The sequence below is a fragment of the Cherax quadricarinatus genome, chromosome 38 (assembly GCF_038502225.1).
Source record: "Cherax quadricarinatus isolate ZL_2023a chromosome 38, ASM3850222v1, whole genome shotgun sequence".
NCBI lineage: Eukaryota > Metazoa > Arthropoda > Malacostraca > Decapoda > Parastacidae > Cherax > Cherax quadricarinatus.
The window spans coordinates 9,381,997-9,401,725 of record NC_091329.1 but is presented as its reverse complement, the minus strand read 5'-3'; the positions used below and the strand labels follow the sequence as shown (position 1 = coordinate 9,401,725).

The following is a 19,729-nucleotide window of genomic DNA, read 5'->3' as shown; positions in this document are numbered from 1 at the left end:
TATGAAACCGTCCCTTTAGGGTGTAGAAAAATACCCACATGATTTTTAAAACATAGGTAATAAACTGTTAAAACAAGTGATACTACTGTAACTAGATAGTTATCACTTGCCCTATATATATATATATATATATATATATATATATATATATATATATATATATATATCGTGCCGAATATGTAAAACTGGTCAATTAGCAAGAACTCATTTAAAATTAAGTCCTTTCTAAAATTTTCTCTTATACGTTTAAAGATATATTTTTTCATTAATGTTGATGTAAAAAATTATAATTTTGCTGCAAAAGCAACTTAGAAAACTTACCTAACCTTATTATAACAAGAACAATTTATTTTAGCCTAACCCAACTAAATATATTTTAGATTTGTTTACAATAATTTAATACTAAACAAACACAGTGAAATATATTTTTTTTCGTTAGGTTCAGAATGATTTTGGCGAAATTATTGCATACACAAATTTTCACTTGTCCTATATGGCAAGATGAGCGTTGCTATTTAAGCCAAGATCGCAAGTTCTGCCTATTCGGCACGACATTATATATATATATATATATATATATATATATATATATATATATATATATATATATATATATATATATATATATATATATATATATATATATAACAGGCAAATCAAGGGTATTGCTGACATGCATAATGGTTTCCTTTACATTCCTTCTATGTACGAACATTCATAATTTTATGTATTGCTAAAATATAATGTGGAAAATATTCGACAGGTTTTCACAATCAGGGCCGTGGGGGTAGGGTGATGATCCCCGGAAATAATAATGGATAACAGGTAACCATAAGAAAAAAAGTTTAACTAATTTTCCTGTGAAGAAATCCGTACCGTGAGCTTGAGTTTCCTAATTCCAAATTTCCCACTTCAAGCACGCATCAGTACCGGTTTTATCTGACTGGAGAACAAGCAACATGCCCACTTCAAAATGTATGACATTTTCATATTGTCGGTTTACATGCAGTAAACTCATCTTCAACTGTCCTATAAAGTAATGCGGTCACTAGACAATATTCACCAGGAAACAAAACTAATTTTCAACTCCTCAAGATACAACGATTTCTGAAATCAAACGTCGACCTGCATATATGAAAGCTTTTGTTAGCGGGCTAGTCCGGACCCACCTCAGGGCTAGATAATGCCCTGGTGTGTAGTGGCAAGACGGGAGGTTAGCCAGGCCCGCCCTTGCACCATCACCAGCACACACAACAACACATACATACAACTAGCACCACCATTAGCACTCACAAAGGGTTTCATACAACAACGTGCAGTGAAACGCACTAGATGAAGAGGTGCTGGTGGTGATGGGTAACACTACAAACACTTTCAAAGATTATGATAAGGCCATGGAGGCCAGGGAATAAAGCGGGTCGATAAGCATTCATACAAGGGAGAGTCAGAAGCTATGGTTCTACCCCTGCAAACACATCCAAGATTACATTATGTACTTGCACATCAGGTAACTAAATTCTATATGAATTACTGTTAATTGAAAGAAAAAGTGTTCAGACACTGAATGCTCGTTTTCCTGTGATAAATCACACATCTTCAGAAGTATTGCGCACAAGACTTCTGAAGGTGAAAGATTCACTGTGGTAATTAATTCCTGCGAACCATTAGGGTTTGTAACATAGGCTTAAGCTAATATTCAAAGAATCTTGAGTTTTTTTTTTTTGACGCAGTAGCTTAGAATTAGTGACGTACTTTGAACATAAATGTTTATAAAAATATCTATAAAAAAATCATACGTACAGGCAATAAAATGAACACAGCCAAATTTGAGGATAAAAACGAGGACTCAGCTGCTAAGAACACTACGCACAGTATAAAATCTAACTAACTACCAAAACAAAGCCACCGTACGAAAATAAAAGTTTCTTACTCACAAAACCAAGTCGCTGACAACACATTTATTATAAACTGTCAAGGTATCAAATTATTAAACTTATAAAACCAAATTATGTGAGAGAGAGAGAGAGAGAGAGAGAGAGAGAGAGAGAGAGAGAGAGAGAGAGAGAGAGAGAGAGAGAGAGAGAGAGAAATAACCAGTGAAAAAATAGTGAAATTCCAAGCGCTTTCATGATTTCTTACATTATTATGGAATGGTAAAAATAATAGGACTACACCACACACCCACGCTCAGCGTGTTGGGTCATACCTGGAGTTTACCTGGAGAGAGTTCCGGGGGTCAACGCCCCCGCGGCCCGGTCTGAGACCAGGCCTCATATGTGAGGTTTTGTAAATCTTCTATCACCAAAGTACTTATAATTATTTTTTCACTGGTTATTTTGCATATTGTGATTTCACTTGTTTATTGTGATCCTATTGTGCTCTCTCTTTCTCTCTCGCACGCGCACGCACACACACACACACACACACACACACACACACACACACACACACACACACACACACACTACCACACACACTACCACACACACTACCACACACACTACCACACACACTACCACACACACTACCACACACACACACACACACACACACACACACACACACACACACACACACACACACACACACACACGTACTCATATACAACAGGCCTAGTGTCTAATCGACATGTGCCTATGACAAAATGGTAACTAACACACACACACACAACACAAACCGGCTGATCAGGAACTGTGAATAATCTGTCAAGTTCCCTCTTGAAGACAGCCAGAGGTATAAGTGATTTAGTAAACAAGAAGATTACGGTCGAATAAATGTGAACAAGATTGTCATTGAATTTACGCACATAAATTTTGGTGATCTTGGTACATGAAATTGAGAATACACCCCTTTGAACCCTGCTGCAATATTTTCATAAAACAATCATATGTGAAACATAACAAATAAATGGGCAGTTCCTGTGAAGAAAGATTAATGGGAAAGTACAGTATGAGCAATGAAAGGGGTAAGGGCATACTAGGACCTACCCACACTTATTATTCTGGTCAGGTAAGCGCGGAGTGAATCCTAGACAGCTTAGGAATGCTTGCCTGGTCGTCATACACAGCCACCTACTTGTTAAATAACTTATAAAACCGATCATTAAAGGTCGCTCTAATAAAATTAGAGTATTCGAAAAGACATAATAACAAAACTATGAAGATCTGTCTCATACTTTATCCCTTAAGACGTATACCGGTTACTTGTAAACTCGATCTTATGTGGTCGCTAAGCGGCTCTCTACTGAAGCCTCCTCAAGGAACAAGAAATGAAAATTATTTCATCTTGCGATATGTATTTATAACAATCTTTTCAACATTCATTTCTGCAATTCTTGCTTGGAAATCCTTTAGTTCAATTTGCAGCTTTTTGTTCACCCGCCTGTGTAATCATAGTTCTCATGTTGTTAATTAAATACTTCTCGAATACGATATATCAGTATGCAATATATTTTATGGATCATTGTTCATAAATGAAGAAACGGTGAAACAGGAAATCTGCTTAAAAGAAGTTCTGCTAAGAAGTTGTACAAAGAAAATACTCAACTGGGAAAATTACATTAAACGTTATAATAAAATTATATAGATAAATTGGAAATTAATACAATGCCAGAGACTGGATAGAACCTATATTGGCTCCCATTGCCCATTGACTATATGAACTCCCTACGGGTTTAGCGATTCCTTTAATTACAGCACTTCTTGATACAGGTAATCATAGGAAGATGTACAATGAATAAAACTGATTATATAAGGTTATTATATAAGGTTATTCTATAAGGTTAATATATAAGGTTATAAAATAGTATGAAAATGGGAAAAAAATAGTATAGTATCTTAACGGGAATAGGAAGCGGCCACATATCTGGAGTTTACCTGGAGGGGGTTTCGGGGGGTAAACGCCCCCGCGGCCCGGTCCGTGACCGAATGGATATTAGGGGCTTTTCTTAACAAATAAGGTGACAGAAGACTAGAGTAAATTGACAAAAGTGGTAATAAGTGCAACAACCACTGGACTAAGGAAGCCACTGGTTGGTGAAACATTTAAACAACAAAGACACCCAAATGTTGCACAGGTGTCTCATTCATCAACTTCCCGGTTCTCTGAACCATATATATATATATATATATATATATATATATATATATATATATATATATATATATATATATATATATATATATATATATATATTCATCATAAAAAGGGAACTACGAGCATATTATTATAATGATAACTAAGCGCTAAACCCATCAAGATAACCAAGAGCATAACTCTGATCTTGTAGCTATAAAGAGGTAAAAATAACATAATTGCACCAACGCTACATATACTTGAATATACTGTATACAAAACCGTTCAGCTTGCTGGTGCACACCTGACTAACAAAGTTAAGCGAGTCAACTTCAAGAACAGCCCCGTGTTTGTTTGTATAACTGTGAGGAGGGAACTCGACAGGTTTCTTAAACTAGTTTCTGATCAGCAGGTATGTGATGCATACATCGGGCTGTGCGGCGGGCACAAACAGGCTGATAAATCAGGTCAGCAACAAGGAGGCCTAGTCTAAAACCGGGCTGCGGGGACAGTGACCTCCGGAACTGACTACAGGTATGTCTCCGGAAGTTCCTTCAAGATTAGTCTTGCTAAGCTTGAATTATAAAGACTCAACCCAATAAGAAAGTGCTTATACCGATAGGTTCGATTAAATATATATAAAAAATAAGGTCGAAACGTCTCGAAGTGTAGGTGGAACTGATAGAGTGATACCATATACTGAGTGGACGAAACTGGTGGATACCGACAAGTTACAGGCAAAAAACAAGCAGCACTAATAAGATTATTTTCAATTTATCAGGCAATGAACCACCAGGTCTTTTCATGAGCCAGGACGCCGGGGCGTTGACCCCCGGACAACCTCCAGGTAGACTGCAGGTAGGTAGGTAGGTAGGTAGATAGTCCTAAATTAGACTGTAGCAGAGAGGTGGCGAAACGTTTCCTTAAAGCCTTGATCAGTGCATGTGTCTATTTATCTCAAAGTGTAATTTTATTATAATTATCTACGTGGAGGTTGTTCCGGGGGTCAACGTCCCCTCGCGGCGGGGTCCTCGGCCAGGCCTCCCGGTGGATCAAGGCCTGATTAACCAGGCTATTACTGCTAGCCGCACGCAATCCAACATAAGAACCACAGTCCGGCTGGTCGTTATTTTAGATTCTATTTTGCGCAAAGCTAATTTCTTGTGTAGCGTTACTCATTCTTAATAGTCGTTAGATTTTTTCCCCAGTCAGGAAAAAAAGCGAAAACATACTAAAATTGGTTCCACAAACCTGAACATTTGACCATCCGGCCTCCCAGTGTGCTACCCATTCCTTACCTTTTTATGTTAACACATCCATTTGTCTCCCTGTCGTCGCATCTTTACGGTCTTTCACAAGAATGGGTCTGCTTAGTGGTCATTCCTCACCTTCACTCCACTCCACGGCCCAACCCCAACTTTAACCACAACCCATCCCCCGTACAAACCTATCCATTCTACATGCTACTCAATTTTCTTTTTAGGGTAACACAATTATTTAACGCTTTCAAAATTTAATGTGGCTACATTAATCACCGAAGTATAAAAAAAAATTAACACCACGATGACCGTCTTAACTGATGACAATGTTTAATTAAAGAAGAAGAGTTCTTTACGAAAGGCCACGTACGAAACCGCCTACCAGTAAAATCCCAAAGTCTAGCATGGGTACGTCACCCTACCAGTAAATTCCCTAAGCCTAGCAGGGGTACATCACCCTCCCAATAAAATCCCCAAGTCTAGCATGGGTACGTCTGAGGGGCTGTTGGTATGGCGTATCATAGAACCACCGGCTACTCATAACTTGTCCTCTTAACACCAACGTTATTTTTACTTTATATGTTTAAGTCAAGTTATCTACACGTGCAGTTTCGATAAAGGTGACAGCAATTAACCATATATTATTAAGATAAACACCAATAATTTCAACGCAGCATAATAGCAAGATATTTTAATTCACGAACATAAAACAGGGAAGCACCTGGAAGACTTGGGAAAACGACAGTAACATTCTACCCCGTTGCCACGTGTCTCACGTGGGCTGTTTTTTTTTTTCTAATTTGTTATTTGTGATTAAATGTCTTCTTACGTTTATGTAACCTAACCAAACTTAAAGAAAACACGATTTTGAGAAAATTCGAAAACATTTAACCTTTAACCAAAGTGTCAAAAAATGACTTTAAAATGAGAATGGCGTATACAATCACTACCGGTCTCGAGCGACAGTTAAATAAAAGTTAATGTAGGAGGATGGGTTACAATGCGTCTTTAAAAAAACTGTAACCCAGTTATCCCCAAAGTTCTTTTTAGGCTTCCGATGTGATCCAAGGCGTAGCTATCCTTAGTAAACTCAGCCACATATCGCCATCATACCATGGAAATACCTAAGTCACAGAGCACCTGCAGAGGCTCGCTATACCTCAATCAGCGATAACGCTAGGCGAGCCTCGCACAGCGGTGAGTGCTCGATCCATCAACAGCAAAATTCTGTTTACATGGTTAAGTCAATTTCTTTTTAATATTCTGAAGCTGGATTATTCCAAAAAGCTGAAGCAACAATAAAGTCATAAATAATAGTAGCTTTTATTTTTGATAATGGCGAGGCACGTTTCTTGGGTACTGGTCTCTTCCTTCATGTTATTCCACATTATTAACGTAAATTATTATTACTACTACTACTACTTGACTTTTTTTTTAGCAAAATATTTGGCAAGTGATTTAACGTTGTCGAATGAACGATACAGTTTCTATCATATATACCATTTAAATGTAACATTTTTTTTTTATTTTCTGCGGGACAACAGTGAAAACATAATATATGTAGGAACGATACTTCCAGGGAAATGAAGTATTATAAAGATAAGATTAATTCATCAATTTTAATCAACCTCTTGACAGTTTTCTTACATTTTAGTATTAGTAAAAACTTTAACTGCATTAATTTTATTGGATATAAATAGTTGCTTATAAAAACTAATATAACAAATATATTTTACAATAAGGTCGAATAATTATGGAAGAAATATACTAATTGAATTTTCTTCGAACATTTGGTACTCTAGTTTCAAGTACTAATAGTACAAAAGGCATTTTACTTTCGTACTAGTTTCACTATGCACATGAACGTACTGTTTATTAATAAGACTGCATATCTACTTACCTGGAGGGTATTCCGGGGGTCAACGCCCCCGCGGCCGGTGACCAGCCTTCGCAAACATACAAAGTATATAACATTATGTATATCATGAGCTCTCTACCTGTCAATACTCTGAGATTTATACATAAATTAACACTAAGCTTACTGAAAAGTGTACTGTTTTACACACATCCAATGTATACAACATTAACATTATTGCGGTACAATTCCATTACCGAAGCGGTTGGCTGTTGCGGTTCAGCACACACGCTCTTGTCCTGTTCATCAGATCAGCGAGTTGATGATGAAGACTTGCTAGTTCTTCTCCACTACTCCAACATCCACACCCGCCACCTGATGGGGCTGACAACCCTGAGGATTAAACAGTAACCTCTGGCTGGTAAATTATCTAGCCACTCCCTCAACTACAGATAGGCTGGAGCAACGACCCCTCTCACTCATCCTACCTATTTTGCTCATACTTGTGAAGCCGGACCAAGTGTCCATATCTCATCCATGATGCCAATGACTACATATCGTACTTGAACAAACCAATATATACAGATTATCTAATTCTGTGTAAAGTATTACAAATAATACTGAAACAGAATTAACCAATATATTTCAGTGTCATAGAAATGCAGTTCAAGTCTGGTCAGATCTAATGTATAACCCACTGTGATAAACAAAGCAGAAAATGTTGAAGTAACATTGGCAAGGGCAAGAGGAGTTTCACTATCGCATAACTATGCAAAAATAGATTTAATGACCATGCAAAATACCTTTGTAACTGCCTAGCACGCACCCTAACCACAACGTGCACTGCTGCCACTCTCCAAACACATTCCCCTCCAGGGAAGTGCCCTTATGAGGAGTGAGGGGATCTTCATCCATGCCTTGGATTGAACCCGATTCCATCCCATTCTCAGGTGCTGGATGATCAATACTTGTTTTGGATTTCCACATTAATATATCATTAATAATTCAGACAAAATATCATCGTAAGTAACGTTGGATATATATCAACACTTCAGTATATGCATACACCAAGGTATGCACGAAAACATAATTTATACTGCTGGGAGGCATGGGTGTAATGGAAGGGTTTTCTTGATAATTTATGGTACAATGAAAAACTTTAGTTAAGACTATTATAAAATAATAGTACGATGGGAAATCATGTGACATCCAGAATGTGTTCCCATCATATTAAACAGTTAAAACGAAACAATATTAAAGTTATCCTAAAAACAATCATAAAAAATCTACGTTTAAAGTAAAATTTCAATCAGAACAGTTTTTTAGAAAAGCATTTCGCAGGGGCGGAAAAATTAACTTTAAACAAGCTCATAAATGAACTCGTTTATTATTAAGTTACATCTTGTGACTTGGATAAAGCAGAATTTTAACCTATCAGTCTGCGACTAAACCACGATACGGGTGGGGTTAGAAACCATGGCAAGTGAATCGTAAAACTCCACTGGCCTGGAGTTTGAAGACTCACTTGCCATGGGTTCTAACCCCCACCCATACCGTGGTTTGTTTGCAATCGTGTTGTTACGATTTCGTGAATCACTCTGAGACCATTCTGCCTTACGAAAAAGAAAATGGTTTTAAATTTTAATCCCTCTTTTAGTTATCTCTAGGGTGGACTGGCTGTAGGAGTAGAATATCTGTATCGAGCACGCGGACGATGAATCGAGCCTAAATCACTCCTTGGGCTGAATAACCCACACGAGTTTTGCGCTTCATATATGGTGCTTTAGTAGATAAATCAGACCGCCCACTGAATACCCTGGCTTTATCTCTCACACATGTACAGCGCTGCCGTGTAAGGTTACATGCTCTAAAGGCTTCGTATATTTTTTAAGACGATACGTCACTTTGTGGAGTAATTTCAACTTTCTTCAAGTAATGACCCCTGTTTCTTTTTAATTCAGTTACTTACCATGTATTAGGTTTCACACACACACACACACACACACATATATATATATATATATATATATATATATATATATATATATATATATATATATATATATATATATATATATATATATATAGTGCCGAATAGGCAAAACTTGCTATTTTGGCTTAAATATAGTAACGCTTTTTTTGCCGAATATGGCAAGCGAAAATTTGTGTGTGCACTAATTTCGCATAAAAAAAATAATTCTGAACCTAACGAACAAAAAAACTTTTTTCGTTAGGTTCAGAATGATTTTTTGCGAAATTATTGCATATACAAATTTTCGTTTGCCTTATTCGGCAAGAAGAGCGTTCTTAAAGCCAAAATCGCAACTTTTAACTATTCGGCGCACACACACAATATATATATATATATATATATATATATATATATATATATATATATATATATATATATATATATATATATATATATATATATATATATATATATATATATATATATATATATATATATATATATATATATATATATATATATATATATATAAATATATATATATATATAATATATATATATATAATATATATATATATAATATATATAGTATATGGGTTCAACGCGGTGCAAGGAAGCTACCCACGCAATACCGGTATACATTAATAAGATATCAGATCAAAAAGACCTGATTAAATGGGATTTTGCCAATGCAGTTTCTATGTTTTCATTCCCTCTATTCATTCATCCAATCGTGTTACTTCTAAACCGAAGAGTGAACATGAAATTGACTCGTGTGAAGGTGTGCAAAAGGTGAACCCCCTCGCCCCTCTTCTTTTCTGTCCGGTCATCAAGGAAGTCACAAGAAACACTGTCCAGTGAGCTCAACATCTGTTTTTTGGATAATGGTACCCTGGCTGGCACTACGTAATCCCTCCATGAGGACATCAGGAAATAAAAGATATTGGAGAGTCTGCGCCTATCTTTAAACCCTACCGAATGCGAAGCAGTTTCTACCAACCTGGAGGACATTCCGGGGATCAACGTCCCCGCGGCCCGGTCCACGACCAGGCCTCCCGGTGGATCAGGGCCTGATCAACGAGGCTGTTACTGCTGGCCGCACGTAATCCAACGTACGAACCACAGCCCGGCTGATCCGGCACCGTCTTTAGGTATCTGTCCAGCTCCCTCTTGAAGACAACCAGGGGTCTTCCCGTAATGCCCCTTATTGCTGGTGGGAGGCTGTTGAACAGTCTTGCGCCCCGGACACTTAGTGTTTTCTCTTGTGTACCAGTGACGCCCCTACTTTTCACTGGGGGTATGTTGCATCGCCTGCCAAGTCTTTTGCTTTCGTATGGAGTGATTGCTGTGTGCATATTAGGGACCAGTCCCTCCAGAATCTTCCAGGTGTAGATTACGATATCTCTCTCTCGCCTGCGCTCTAGTGAGTACAAGTCAAGTGCTTCCAAGCGCTCCCAGTAGTTAAGGTGTTTGATGGAACTTATACGTGCAGTAAAGGTTCTCTGTACATTCTCTAGCTCTGCAATTTCACCTGCCTTGAATGGGGATGTTAATGTACAGCAGTATTCCAGCCTAGAAAGAATAAGTGATTTAAAAAGGATCATCATTGGCTTAGCATCTCTTGTCTTGAATGTTCTCATTATCCATCCTACCAGTTTCCTAGCAGATGTGATAGTGGCATTGTTGTGGTCCTTGAAGGTGAGGTTTTCGGACATTACCACACCCAGGTCCTTCACATTACTTTTCCTCTCTATTGTGTGATTGGAGTTTGTAGTATACTCAGTTCTAGTTATTATTTCCTCCAGTTTTCCATAATGGAGTAGTTGGAATTTGTCTTCATTGAACATCATATTGTTCTCTGTTGCCCATTGGGAAAACTTGGTTTATATCTTCTTGGAGCTTTGCCGTGTCCTCAATGGATGACACTCTCATGCAGATCCTAGTATCGTCTGCAAAAGATGATACAGTGCTGTGGTTTACATCTCTGTCTATGTCTGATATGAGAATAAGGAACAGGATAGGTGCGAGTACTGTGCCTTGTGGGACAGAGCTCTTCACTAAGGCAACATCTGATTTAACTCTGTTTACCACTACTCTTTGTGTGCGATTGGTTAGAAAGTTGAAGATCCATCTACCTACTTTGCCGGTTATCCCTTTAGCACGCATTTTGTGTGCTATTACACCATGGTCGCACTTGTCAAAGGCTTTTGCAAAGTCTGTGTATACTACATCCGCATTCTGTTTGTTTTCCAGTGCATCTAGGACCATATATCATAGTGGTCAAGCAGTTGCGAAAGGCATGAGCGACCTGCTCTGAAACCATGTTGCCCTGGGTTGTGCAATTTTTGGGAGTTTAGGTGGTTTGCTATCCTGCTTCTTAGAACTCTTTCGAAGATTTTTATGATGTGGGACGTTAAAGCTATTGGTCTATAGTTCTTAGCTACTGCTTTGCTGCCAGTGTCATGTAGGGGGGTAATGATTGAATAGGATATAAGTGGGGAATATGGGAGTAAGGGATTATGTAGGCAGGGGAGAGGCAGGCGAGGTGGTAGGAGTGAGATGATTAGCGGAGGTAGGTAGGTAATGACAGGTCAGTGGTGACCACCACGACACTCTCATTAACTCTACACTACTCACTAACATGTGCCTCGCCCATTCTTCACTCATATAAACATAATAAAATATAAGAAAAAAGAATAAATAACGGTGGGCAGTGAATATTACTATTCTACTCAAACACAGTTTATTATTAAGTCTTTGTACAATAATATATTTGGGAACAGGAGAACATTATTGTGGTTTAGATAAATGGGGTGGTACACATAAGCAGTGAGACAGGGAAAACAATCAACTTGACCAAAATGAATGTAACTTACAAATAGTACAGAGGACAGTTCACTACAGGAACTAAGCCACAGGTCCCAAGACCTACACAGCACGAGTACTGCGCCAAGCCAGTACTCTGCCCAATGCCTCCAACAGTCTCCTCCAGAGACTTCAGCAGCCTTCTCCCGAGCCCTACACCCCAGCAGCAGCTCCGCTCGAAGTCTCTGCTCAGGAGCTCTGCACCCCAGCAGCAGCTCCGCACGAATCTCTGCTCAGGAGCTCTGCACCCCAGCAGCAGCTCCGCTCGAATCTCTCTACTCAACTCTTCCTTGGGCTTTTATGGTGGTCCAAGCACCCTCCACAACCACGTGTACGACCTGACGCCTAGGTCTGACGCCGTAAAGAACAAAAGACCTCAGACGTGGGCGTGGCTACAGACGTTTGCCAAGGCAAGGTGTGACCATATAATTGGTTAAATTAGGTCTCCCAAGAGACCTCACAAGCCCAGCTGAACTACATCACACCAGCTTTATGGAGTGGGGCTATATCTGTTGTTTTTAGTGACTGTGGAATCTCGCCTGTGTCTAAGCTCCTTCTCCATAGCATACTTAGGGCCCGTGAGAGGGGTTTCTTGCAGTTTTTAATAAACACCGAGTTCCACGAGTCTGGGCCTGGGGCTGAGTGCATGGGCATGTCGTCGATGGCTTTCTCAAAGTCTAGTGGAGTTAAAGTTATGCCATAAATCTGGCCTACATTGGCAGGGTTTCGAGGCTCATTCATGAAAAAATTGTTTGGATCGTCTATCTTTAAACTGGTTAGTGGCTCGATGAACACTGAGTCATGCTGCAATTTCAGTATCTCGCTCATTTCTTTGTTGTCGTCAGTGTACGATCCATCTTGTCTGAGCAGGGGCCCTATACTAGAAGTGGTTTTTGACTTGTTTTTGGCGTATGAGAAGAAATATTTCGAATTTCTTTCAATTTCATTAATCGCTTTTAGCTCCTCTTGATTCTCCTGGATCCTGTATGAGTCCTTTAACTTCAGCTCAATATTTTCCACTTCCCTGGTTAGCACTACCTTCCGTGTATCAGATAATCTGGCATTCATTGAGGATATTAATGCTGCTCTGCCAGAAGCACGAGTCACTGATCTTGCCAATAACAGTCCTTGGAGCTCCTCTTGGGTTCAATGCCACTCGCTGATCTGATCCCCTAGAAAAAAAAATCTCGGACCACAAGATGATGGAAGGCAGGACGAGAGAGACTGATACACATGTTGCCTTCTACCTACTCACGAGGTGCCTGTCCCTCCCAAACCTCACCTTCTTGAGATGCTCTCCAGCCTTCGACGGTCCAAAATTCAGGAATATGACTACTTTCTAAAGTCCATGCTAGAGTGATATATAGGTTAAATACAAGATTTTGGGATCGCTTTGTAAATTTCTAAAGCTTCCATTTAGTACATAGTTATTATAAATACACACAGGTGAAAAACAACGATTTAACAGGCCTACTGCTGTTTGCTTCGCTAAAAATAATAAATTGTATAGTGCAGCCACCTTGGGAGTTATTTACGTACTACCTGCCTACCTGGAGGCAGGTGGTGCGCCCCCCCCGGCCCAGTCCACGACCAGGCCTCCCGGTGGATCAGGGCCTGATCAACCAGGCTGTTATTGCTGGCCACAAGTAGTCTAACATACGAACCACAGCCCGGTTGATCCGGCCCCGACTTAAGTATCTGTTCAGCTCCCTCTTGAAGGCAGCCAGGGGCCTATTGGTAATTCCCCTTATGCTTGGTGGGAGGTTGTTGAACAGTGTTGGGCACCGGACACTTACGGTGTTTTCTCTTGGTGTACCAATGGCGCCGCTACTTTTCATTGGGGGTATTTTGCACCGCCTGCACAGTCTTTTACTTTCGTAGGGAGTGATTTGTGTGTGCAGATTCGGGACCATTTCTTCTAGGATTTTCCAAGTATAGATTATAATATCTCTCGCTTGCGTTCCAGCGAGTACAATTCGAGTGCTTCCAAGCGTTCCCAGTAGTTAAGGTGTTTGATAGAACTTATATGTGCAGTAAAGGTTCTCTGTACACTATATCTGTAATTTCACCTGCTTTGAACGGATATGTTAATGTACAGCAATATTTCAGCCTAGTGAAGTGATTTGAAAAGAATCATCATTGGCTTGGTATTTCTTTGTTTTCAACATTCTCATTATCCGTCCTATCATTTTCTTTGCAGTTGTGATCGTGGCACTGTTGTGATCCTTGAAAGTGAGATCCTTAGACATACTACTCCCAGGTCCCTCATTACTTTTCCGCTCTATTGTATGATCAGTCTGTTGTATACTCAGTTCTATTTATTATCTCCTCTAGTATTCCATAACGCAAAATTTGTCTTCATTGAGCATCATACTGTTTTCCGTTGACCTGGAAAACTTGGTTTATATCTTCTTGGAGGTTAACCATGAAAAACTTGTTAAACGTTTTGCACTCTTGCGGGATTGCTGGTCTTTTCTTTCTCTTACGAACACTTTAAAGACGACAGAAATCTTAAAAAAACATACCTTCATTCGGCATACACTTATCTTTACTTTTCTTGTTTCTTTGTAATTCTTATACCTTTAATATTTCCTTTCAAATTTAAGAAGCCTCATTAATATCGAGCGGAGGGGGCGACGATCCCTAGCACGAGTAACTACTCTTCTGTTATTATATTAACTTACCAATGCCAAAACAGATTGGCATTAATTACATTTTGTAAACAGACTAGATTTTTATTCTATGTAAATACAGTTCACGTATACAGTATATTATTACCTACCTGGTCTATGTTGAGCCGCACAGGAGACCCACAGGAAGAGAGTCCCAAGGAGGAGGTAAAACATTGTCTAAGGTCTCAAATTCTCTTCATAACGTCAAAAATACTGGAAAGAGTCACTCAAGGTGTGTGAAAAAGAGAAGCGTTGCGTCCCTACCTGCTCACTGCCCAAACACAACTGAGTGACTAGTTGGGTATGATGCTAGCGCCCTGCCCCTTCCACGCCATCTACCCGAAGATAAACTTACTAACCAGTATACCTTAATATATGTACGCATCACATGCAAATACGCTTTGATGCAGACTTTCTCGGCATCACATATAATTTTTCCAATTTGTCACTCCACTGCTGGATCAAGCCATTCCTCAGTAAACGTATGAATAGTTTACTCGTGTTCAAACTTTTTATTCTGCTGAACACTTGTATACATTTACCTGGAAGTACTACTGTCATGAATTATTACCCCCACTCTCCGGTCTCTGACCATGTCTCTCTGACTGATAGCAAGATCAGCCAAACTGTCCGGCTGAGCGAACACACAAATTTATCAAATTTTCCTTTTTCAGATATTAATGGGTCTGTTGGTAATTTCCCTTATATTTGAAAGAAGGATTTGTAAAAGGCTTCTGTACCTACGCCAACAGTTACCCTATCGCAACTTGATAATGATCCAGGACGGACCGAAACGTCGTATAATTTGTTTGATTAGTTGTGAATTGTTCCATGCACGGTACTGAAACTTATTCCTCTTAATGTACTTGGTACACCTCTGGTTTTCACTGAGACTTCACTGTCTACCATGCCTCTCGTTCTCGCAAGGAGCTATTTCATTATGCAGAACTGGCACAAGTTCAATTATTTTCCGAGTCTTAATTCAAACATTTCTTTTGCCAGTGGAGTATTAAGTACTTACAACAATATAAATACTTGAAACTGAAGAACGAGACACCATTACAGATGTATGTAAAAGCCATCCCTGACAGTTGTATGCAACCCTGTTTATGAACAATATAAAGCTAAAATTGATACTAAATCTCAGAGACTGGGGAAGGCTACAAAAAGACAGATAGACTGTAGGACTGGCCAGACAAGTTTCTATAAATATTCATTCCCAGTAAGTGCAAGGTTACGACAATCAGGGAAAAAGTTTTGATAGCTGAGAAAACTAGATCTGGTCATAATCATGACCAAGTTACAAAGGTAATGAGATCGGTAGAAAGTTTCAAAGGTAATGAATTACAAAATGAAGTTAACAAACATAGTAGGGAATTCATCCATTGCCCCAACAACAGATAGGTGCCTGTCTCTCCTCGGTAGACAGGAAACAGCAGCAAGTTGCCCAGGGATCTGCTGCTTGCACGAGCACCATCGACCCTCCCCAAGGAAGAAGCCAGTGACTCCGTTAGCAGCCCGATGGAGAGCTGCCCTAGGGACATGTCAGCGTCCTGGTGGACGCCAAGTAGAAGATCCCAGGCCCTCGTGTGTACGGATGTTGAAGAGGAACTGAGTACACACTGCCTGTGGCACACCTGGCAGCTGCCTCGCGGTCGAACTCCATGATGCTGTCCCTGTAGTGGAAGTTCCTGTGAGCCCGGCACTCCCTGCGGCTGCAGTACCATCGCTGACATCGTGGGTTAGGGGAGAAGTACCCTCTACAGATGGGGTGGCGCTGGGAGTTGGGTGGGTTAGGCACAGGGGTGAGGCATGAGAGGGTCGGACAGCAGTGGATGTTTACTCTTGTGGCTAATTTATGAACGGAATTTAAAAACCTTGACAAAGTCATTTAGGACCCTGTATGCGAAATATGTCGGAGTATGAAGACCGGCGTGGAGTCCAATCCTGATCAGACATTTACGGAAACCAGAGTCTAGAAAACCACTACAAGAATTTTCCTGTAGCCAAGAGGAATGTCCTCTGAAGAAATATAAGAAATTCAATTTTACAACACGAGATAGGAAAACCAGGCCATGATCATGATGTACAAGATACTTGGGACTCAAATGGGAATAATAAATCTTTAAAATTTAAAGACTGGGGAAGATGGCATATATGAGAGCGAAAGCTGTAAATGAGTTAAGAGACACTAGGAAATACCTCTTCAGTATGAGAGAGGTTGGAATGTGAAACGAGAAATTCCATACAGAGTTTAAATAATACTCTATGGCCCATGAGACCAGGAATTTAATATAACTGTTTATGAGTAACTGAGATGCCGGTACAGAAACCAAGACTTAACCACATAATAACACGTGCGCGCACACACACACACACACAGTCAATGTAGCTTTTAGACATCTAAGGAGTCATTCATGGTATTGTACACCGTGTACGTCAGGCCCATATTGGAATATGGAACACGAGTATGAAACCCATACCTGGCCAAGTATATCAAGAAACTGGAGAACGTGTAGAGGTTTCCAACGAGACTAGTCCCTGAGCTAAGGGGTATGTACTGTGAGGAGAGGTCAGGGAATTCAGCCTGATGACACTGGAGGACAGAACTTAGGGTTATATAACAACGTACAAAATACCGAAAGGCGCAGGTAGAAGTTGAAAACTCGGATGAGTCACAGGGGCGTTAGAAAGTATATATTCAGCCTTAGAGTAATCAGGAAGTAGAACGACCTGAAGGGCGAAGTGGTAGAGGCAGCATCCATACACAGCTTAAAGAAGAGATATGATATAGGATAAAACTTCTAAAATAAATTTATTTCACATTTTTAAATAACTTATTAAACTTTATTTTGCAACGACTGTTGTAACAACTTGTTAAATAGTATATTAAATTTTATGAAAAAAAAAATGTAACTGTTGATAATTAATGCAAGAAGTATCAGGTATGGGTTCAGAGGCATAATTCGGCCTAAGCAAATAAAAACAAACTTCTGAGATTTTGAAAGGACCCCAATGGAAATAAGTCACTTTGACTTTTTGGGGGTTATCCTAGGTCATTTACACACATATTAAACTATGTATGATAATTGTACTTACGCGTACCTAAATCTAAATAAACTTACTTACAGAATGTGAAGCTCCTAAGCTGTAGTTCATTTAGTTTATGCCTCGGTTGGTAGCGCACTCAGTTCACACACTAGGGTCCGTGGCTCGATCCCCGGTACGGGTGGAAACATTGGGAGTTTCCTTAAGATACCTGCTGTCCCTGTTCACCTAGCAGTAAGGAGTTGTCTTGGTGTTAGCCGACTGGTGTGGGTCGCATTCTGGGGACAAAATTAACCTAATTTGACAGAAATGCTCTGCATAAGAAGGAGCTTCCATATAGTATTTCACTGATGTCAGCTATCGTCTGCATACGTTATACATGTACTTGTAGAAATAAAGATTATTATTATAATCCGGCCCTGGACTAGCCAGCGTGAGGAGCAAACACTGCCTTCGTCTGCTGCTTGGAACATGGAATACATCTCGTGGCTGTATATGCGACTGGTGTCCTATTAATTAAAATGAAAGTCTTTAGAAAGAAAAGTGAGAAAATTAAGAGACGAACAAGTAGGGGTTTGCCGCAGCCGCAGCAAGCAGCAACAAGGCTGCTCCTATATCTTGCCGTCCCCTGGGCCTATCCGAACTCCAGTGATGGCCAAATTTGCAAGTACTGCTGCAACAACATGCAAGGAACCTATAGTGACATAAAAACTGACGGTGACGACAACGAAATGGACTAAATATGACAAAAGAGGGACAGGCATTCAAGTACCAGACCTGCTGCCAGACGTGAACCAGACATGAGACGTTTTCCACTACAATGAAATAACCGACCTCCATATCAACTGCACCAGTGTTTAACGGGAAGACAACATGGCAGAAAACCTGATCAACTAAATCTCCAAGGAAATGACAGGTCTGTAGGACTTTTTTCTTCAGTGCCAAACGAGGGAAAGAATTGAGCATTTAAACATGGCTGACCGGCATCCAAACAGCCGCTACTGCCAGACGTACAACTAGCGAAGTGAAATTCTCATCTTTACTGACGTTCATCTGTTGACAGTAGCATCATATCTGTACCACCGTCATATCACCTGTACCAGTGCTAACGAGAGGGAAACACAGGAGACATCGTCAAATCAACAGTACAAAACTCCAAGGTTATAGGTCGGATATCCCTCAGTGCCAGCCGTGAGAAAGAAGTGAATAGTTAAACAGTCAAGGTTAATGTTTTAGTAGCTGACCTATATTCAGCTGACCAGTGTACAGTGAGAGAATCATAGCAGAAAACGCCAAATATATCTATAAACTCAAGGAAAGTCAGGTTGTAGGTGGCGTTACTCCCCTCAGTGTTTTAAAAATGGCTGAGACAGCAGAACAGGTCAGGCAGTCAACAACACCACACAACCCCCGATAAATGGAATTGAGGGGGATTTGGAAGGATAAAACCATGGATTAAACCTTTCTGATCTACCAGAATGGAAAGGAGTTAGAAGTTAATTGGGGAAGCCAGACTGTGAAGTGAGATGGGAAGGGGAGTGTGTAATAAGGGGTTAACTGTAAGGGTTTTGTGAAGTTAAGGGAAAAGTGAGCAGTGAAGAGGGTTTTGAAGAGGAAATTTTACTAGTAATTCAGTGGTGATTGCTAAAGCAGATACTAAGTGTACTAGGGACTGGAAAAGAGAAATATTATTGTATATGAGTAAAAGAGCGAAGAGTGAAAATGGCAGGCATTAGGGGTGTACAGGCTGCCATAATTATATTTATATTTCTTCTTCAATTCCATGAAGAAAGAAATCAGTCATGGGGGCTGGAAAAGGTGAATGGAGTAACAGCGTCCTGGACAGTAAAAGCCCAACAGTTGCCATCCTACCAGAAAAGTAAATGTCACTATCGCCACAAGGTATGGCAACACCGCATACCCAAACAAAAAGTGGCACACAGCTCTTATTGTAGCGCTCTTAAGTGGTGATATCCAAATTAAT

General features: G+C 39.8%; 1 protein-coding gene across 4 annotated transcripts in view; it reads right to left on the bottom strand.

Moving 5' to 3' along the window:
• wb (wing blister) overlaps nt 1–14,974 on the bottom strand; it is a 375,780-nt gene extending 360,806 nt beyond the window's left edge. For all 4 annotated transcript variants that reach the window (XM_070092086.1, XM_070092087.1, XM_070092088.1 and 1 more), the window contains exon 1: nt 14,808–14,974. In XM_070092086.1, coding sequence (XP_069948187.1) covers nt 14,808–14,871 — 64 coding nt within the window. In that variant the 5' untranslated portion in view covers nt 14,872–14,974. The remainder of the gene's footprint in view (nt 1–14,807) is intronic.
• Nucleotides 14,975–19,729: the final 4,755 nt, after the last annotated feature.